The sequence below is a fragment of the Chrysochloris asiatica genome, unplaced genomic scaffold (genome assembly GCF_000296735.1).
Source record: "Chrysochloris asiatica unplaced genomic scaffold, ChrAsi1.0 scaffold00075, whole genome shotgun sequence".
In the NCBI taxonomy this organism is placed as follows: Eukaryota; Metazoa; Chordata; class Mammalia; order Afrosoricida; family Chrysochloridae; genus Chrysochloris; species Chrysochloris asiatica.
Window position 1 is genome coordinate 15,166,281 of NW_006408593.1, and position 4,866 is coordinate 15,171,146.

The 4,866-nt window shown below is 35.2% G+C and overlaps 1 protein-coding gene across 1 annotated transcript in view; it reads left to right on the top strand.

Moving 5' to 3' along the window:
- The first annotated feature begins 1,348 nt into the window (after window positions 1-1,348).
- Window positions 1,349-4,866, top strand: part of LOC102810611 (olfactory receptor 4A47-like) — a 5,778-nt gene continuing 2,260 nt past the window's right edge. Inside the window, exons 1-2 of the mRNA XM_006865155.1 lie at window positions 1,349-2,256; window positions 3,280-3,303. Of these exons, the coding sequence (XP_006865217.1) occupies window positions 1,349-2,256; window positions 3,280-3,303 (932 nt within the window). The remainder of the gene's footprint in view (window positions 2,257-3,279; window positions 3,304-4,866) is intronic.

The window sequence follows — 4,866 nt, forward strand, 5'->3', positions numbered from 1 at the left end:
TTTCTAATATAACCATCAAAACTATTTCATTTTTAAATGTTGATATGTTCCATATAATTAATTTCAAAAAAATATATTCAAACTTTTCCCTGAGGATCAAAATTCATTTAAACATTTTGCTATATAATACATTTATATAGAACAGCAAAAGCATGACATGAGTATTTTCTTATATATTGGTGCCTTAATTCACCAATCGAATTATGAATTGTTGCTGTTGTTAAGTGCTGTAGAGTCAGTTCCAACCTATTGTTGTGAAGAGCCGTCGAGTCGGTTCCGACCCATAGGAACCCTGTATAGGGTTTCTGAGGAGCAGCTGGTGAGCTTGAACCACCTATACTGAGACTCAAATGACTTTGCACTCCAGTGCATTAACCCACAGCACCACATCAAGTATAAATTCTAGAGTATGATCGTTGTCATGACAGGTATATGTGCTTTTTTTTTTTTTTGATAGAGATTGCTAGATTTGTTGAAAAATGTTATAAAATGAACATTTCACTAGCACTGCAACAGATGTCTTTTCTCTATTTTTGGCAGTAACACTTAAAAATTTTTATTTGTGGGATTGATGAGTGTAAAGTGGTATGTTATTTTATCTTGAATTTGGCTAAAAACGGATGAGTTTCACCATTCTATCATATGCTTACTGGACATTTGAATGTACTCTTTCTTTCATTGTTTGTTTATATCCTTTGTCCACTTTGCTATTGGGTTGTTTGTTTATTTTCCATGGGTTAAATAGAATTCTCTATCTTTTTGACACATTAAAGTTGCATATAACCTTTATAGTGTATATGTTTCCCCAAACCTTTTTTTTTTAAAAAAGGTTTGGGGGGTTAATGCAATTTTAAAAACCAAAAAAAAAAATGAAATTGTTAAATATGTCCACCAAATGGTATCTCGGTTATTAATAAAGGTAATTCTTTTGTTCCTACAATGCCCAAAATAATTTAACTTACTGATTTCAAAGTAGGTATAATGTAAATCTTATTTTAACATTAAATCTTTATTTGTATTTATGGTATTAGCCATATGTATAATTTTATTTTCTTCCAGATGGAAATCTAGTATGGTACCCACATGCATATTATTGTCTGTACATTTCCTGTGCATGCTTCCAATTTACCTCTTCATTAGTCTGTACATTCACTGATGTTAGGGACCATGTTGTAATCTGCTTTGCAGTCATACCATCTTTGACATAGCTGGAAAACAATGTCATAATGTATATTTATGAACGAATAAACAAATTAAACTTTAAGATTTTAAAAAGTCACTAGTGACCATTATATTTGCAGGTATACACTTATCCTGAACTCTGAAATAAGGAACCACTGAAGAGCCTATGGAACCAAGGAACAATGTGACCGAGTTCATCCTCCTAGGGCTCACTCAGAGTCTCCAGGGTCAGAAAATCTTGTTTGCTGTGTTCTTGCTCATCTACATTGTGACAATGGTGGGCAACCTCCTCATTGTCATGACTGTGGTGATGAGCTCAACCCTGGATGCCCCTATGTACTTCTTTCTTGGCTACTTATCATTTATGGATGCTGTTTATTCTACTACACTTACTCCAAATATGATTATAGACTTACTCTATAAGAAGAAAACTATTTCTTTCCAAGCTTGTATGACTCAGCTTTTCATAGGACACTTATTTGGTGCTGCTGAGGTTTTTCTTCTGGTGATCATGGCCTATGACCGTTATGTGGCTATCTGTAAACCCCTGCATTATATGACCATCATGAACCAACGGGTGTGTATTCTGCTGCTGCTGCTAGCCTGGGTTGGAGGTGTTATGCATGCTGGAGTTCACATTCTCTTTGTTTACAACCTTCCCTTCTGTGGCCCCAATGTCATGGACCACTTCATCTGTGACATGTACCCCTTATTAAAACTTGCGTGTACGGACACCTATGTCATTGGTCTCAGTGTGATTGCCAATGATGGGGCAATATGTATGGTCATCTTTTTGCTGTTACTCATCTCCTATGGAGTCATTCTGAACTCCCTGAAGAACCTTAGTCAAGAAGGGAGGCGCAAAGCCTTATCCACCTGCGGCTCCCACATCACTGTGGTGGTCTTCTTCTTTGTTCCTTGCATTTTTATGTATGTGAGACCTCCTACCACCTTACCAATTGATAAATCATTGACCGTGTTTTATACTGTCATCACCCCTATGTTAAACCCGTTAATCTATACTTTGAGAAATGCAGACATGAAAAATGCCATGAAGAAGCTCTGGACCAGAAAACACAAATGAAGTGGGAAACAAATGCATTCCCTATTTTCAGTGAAGAATTACTCCTTCAGAAAAGGCCTATATAATCAAATAAAGGTGGTGAATTTTTACTCATAAACGATGCATAGTGGAAATCATTTATTGTGTATATGTTTTTGTTGCTGTTAAGTGCCGTCAAGTTGATTCCAACTTATGGTGACCTTGTATAGGGTTTCTTAGGAGTGACTTGTGGTTTGATCCACCTAACTTGTGGTTCAAACTGACCTTGCAGTCCAGAGCTTATCCTATAGTGTCACACCAATTATTAGTTTTGCTCAAAAGTTTTAAATTTCTTAGGAAAATGTATGTTCATTTCTTTCTATGTAAAAATGGTTCTGCTGAGAATTTAGATTTATATTTTATGTGATAAGTTTGCCCATGGTTAATGTCAGAAATTTATTTTAATTGACAAAAAATTTTCACATCTCATTCTTAAAAGCTGTAATTTTTCAGAGTTAATAGTTCTTTTACAAATTTAATACTAATAGAATAAGACATTAAAAGATGATTCAACCATACCCACATCGATACAATACATACTAATATTTGAATTCTAAATCCTTTTTTTAAAATCAGTGAGGTATATTAAATTTCTAATTCTATTCATTGTGCTAAATATGTTAAGGGTGAAGAGGAAAGATGCTTCAGTGCATCACACTTCTAATATAAATCATCCAATTGTAATTGAGTCAATTTTGACTTAAGATAACCCCAAGTTTTGTACAGTATAACTTAACTAACTCCTTTGGGCTTTCATGGCTCTGAACTTTCAGAAGTAGACCTCCAGAACTTTTTGTCTGAGATACCTCTGAGTTTGCTTGAATTGCTAACCATTTGTTACTAGTAGAGCACTTTACCATTTGAGTACACTAAATGAAACACTGCCAAATCCAGAGCCATCCTCACAGTTGTTTTCATGTTTCAGTCCATTGTTGCAGCCACGTCAATCTACATCACTGGAGTCTTCATTGTCAATGACCATCTATTTTATGAAGCATTATATCCTTTTCTAGGGACTGGTTCCCCCGATACCATGTCCAAAGTACATCAGATGAAGTCTCGTCATCCTTATTTCTAAGGTACATTCTGGCTGTAGTTTCGTCAAGATAGATTATTTAGTTTTTCTGGCAGTCCATGACACTTTCAATATTCATCTCCAGCATAATTCAAAAGCACCAACTCTTCTTTGTCTTCCTTATTCCTGGTCCAAATTTCACATATATATGAGACTAGGTACTCCTTAGTCCTCAAACTGATATCTTTGGCCTTTAACACTTTCAAGACGTCTTGGGCAGTAGATTTGCCTAATGAAATACACCAGTTGATTTCTTGATTGTTGCTTCCATGAGTGTTGATTGTGGATCCAAACTAAATGACGTCTTTGATAACTTCAATCTTTTCTCTGTTTGTCATGATGTTGTTATGATAGACAGTAGGTCCAATAGTGAGGAGTTTTGTTTTCTTTACATTGAGATGCAATATATACTGAGGCTGTGGTCTTTGATCTTCATCAACAAGTGCTTCAAGTAATCTTCACTTTCAGCAAGCAAGGTTGTATCATCACAGGTTGTTAATGAGACTTCCTCCAATTCTGATACAACATTATTCTTCTATGGTCCAGCTTCACAGATTATTTGCTCGTCATATTTGTATAAATATGGTGAAAGGACGCAACCCTGAAACACATCTTTCTTGATTTTAGTATCCCGTTGTTCAATTTGAATGACTGCCTCTCAGTCTATATACAGGTTCCTCATGAGTACAATTAAGTGCTCATAGTTTATTATGATCTACATAGTCGAATGCCTTTGCATAGTCATAAAGTACAAGTAAACACCTCTCTGGTATTATTTGCTTTCAGCCAAGTTCTAGCTAATGTTAGCAATGATATCTCTAGTTAAACATTCACTTCTGAATTTCGCTTGAATTTCTGGAAACTTCCTGTTGATGTTCTCCTGCAAATGTTTTTGAATTATCTTCAGGAAAATTTTGCTTGTCTTTGATATTAATGATATTTTTGATGACTTATGCATTCTGTTATGTCACTTTTCTTGAAAAGTGTACAAATATGTATCTTTTCCAATGGTTAGCAGGGTAGCTATCTTCTAAATGTCTTGGTATAGATGACTGATTCTCCAGCGTTGAGCCAATTTTTTAAAACATTTCAATTTGTATTCTCTCAATTCCTGAAGCCTTGTTTTTTGTCAATGCCTTCATTGCAGTTGGGACTTCTTCCTCAAAAACAATTGGTTCTTAAACAAATGGTACCTCTTGAAATGTTTGAACACTGTCCAATTCTTTTGGGTACATTTACTCTGTGCATTACTTCCATATTTGTTGATGTTTCCTGCATCATTGAATATTTTGCCCATAGACTCCGTCAATATCTCAACCTGGGGCTTGAAGTTTTTCTTTAGCCCTATGTTGAGTAGCTTCTTCCTTTTGGTTGTTTTAATTCCAAGTCTTTGCACATTATAATGCTTGATTTTTTTCTTCTTGAGCTTCCATTTGAATCTTTCTGCTGAGCTCTTCAACGTCATCATTTCTTCTAGTCACTTTAGCTTTAAGAGCAAGTTTCAAAG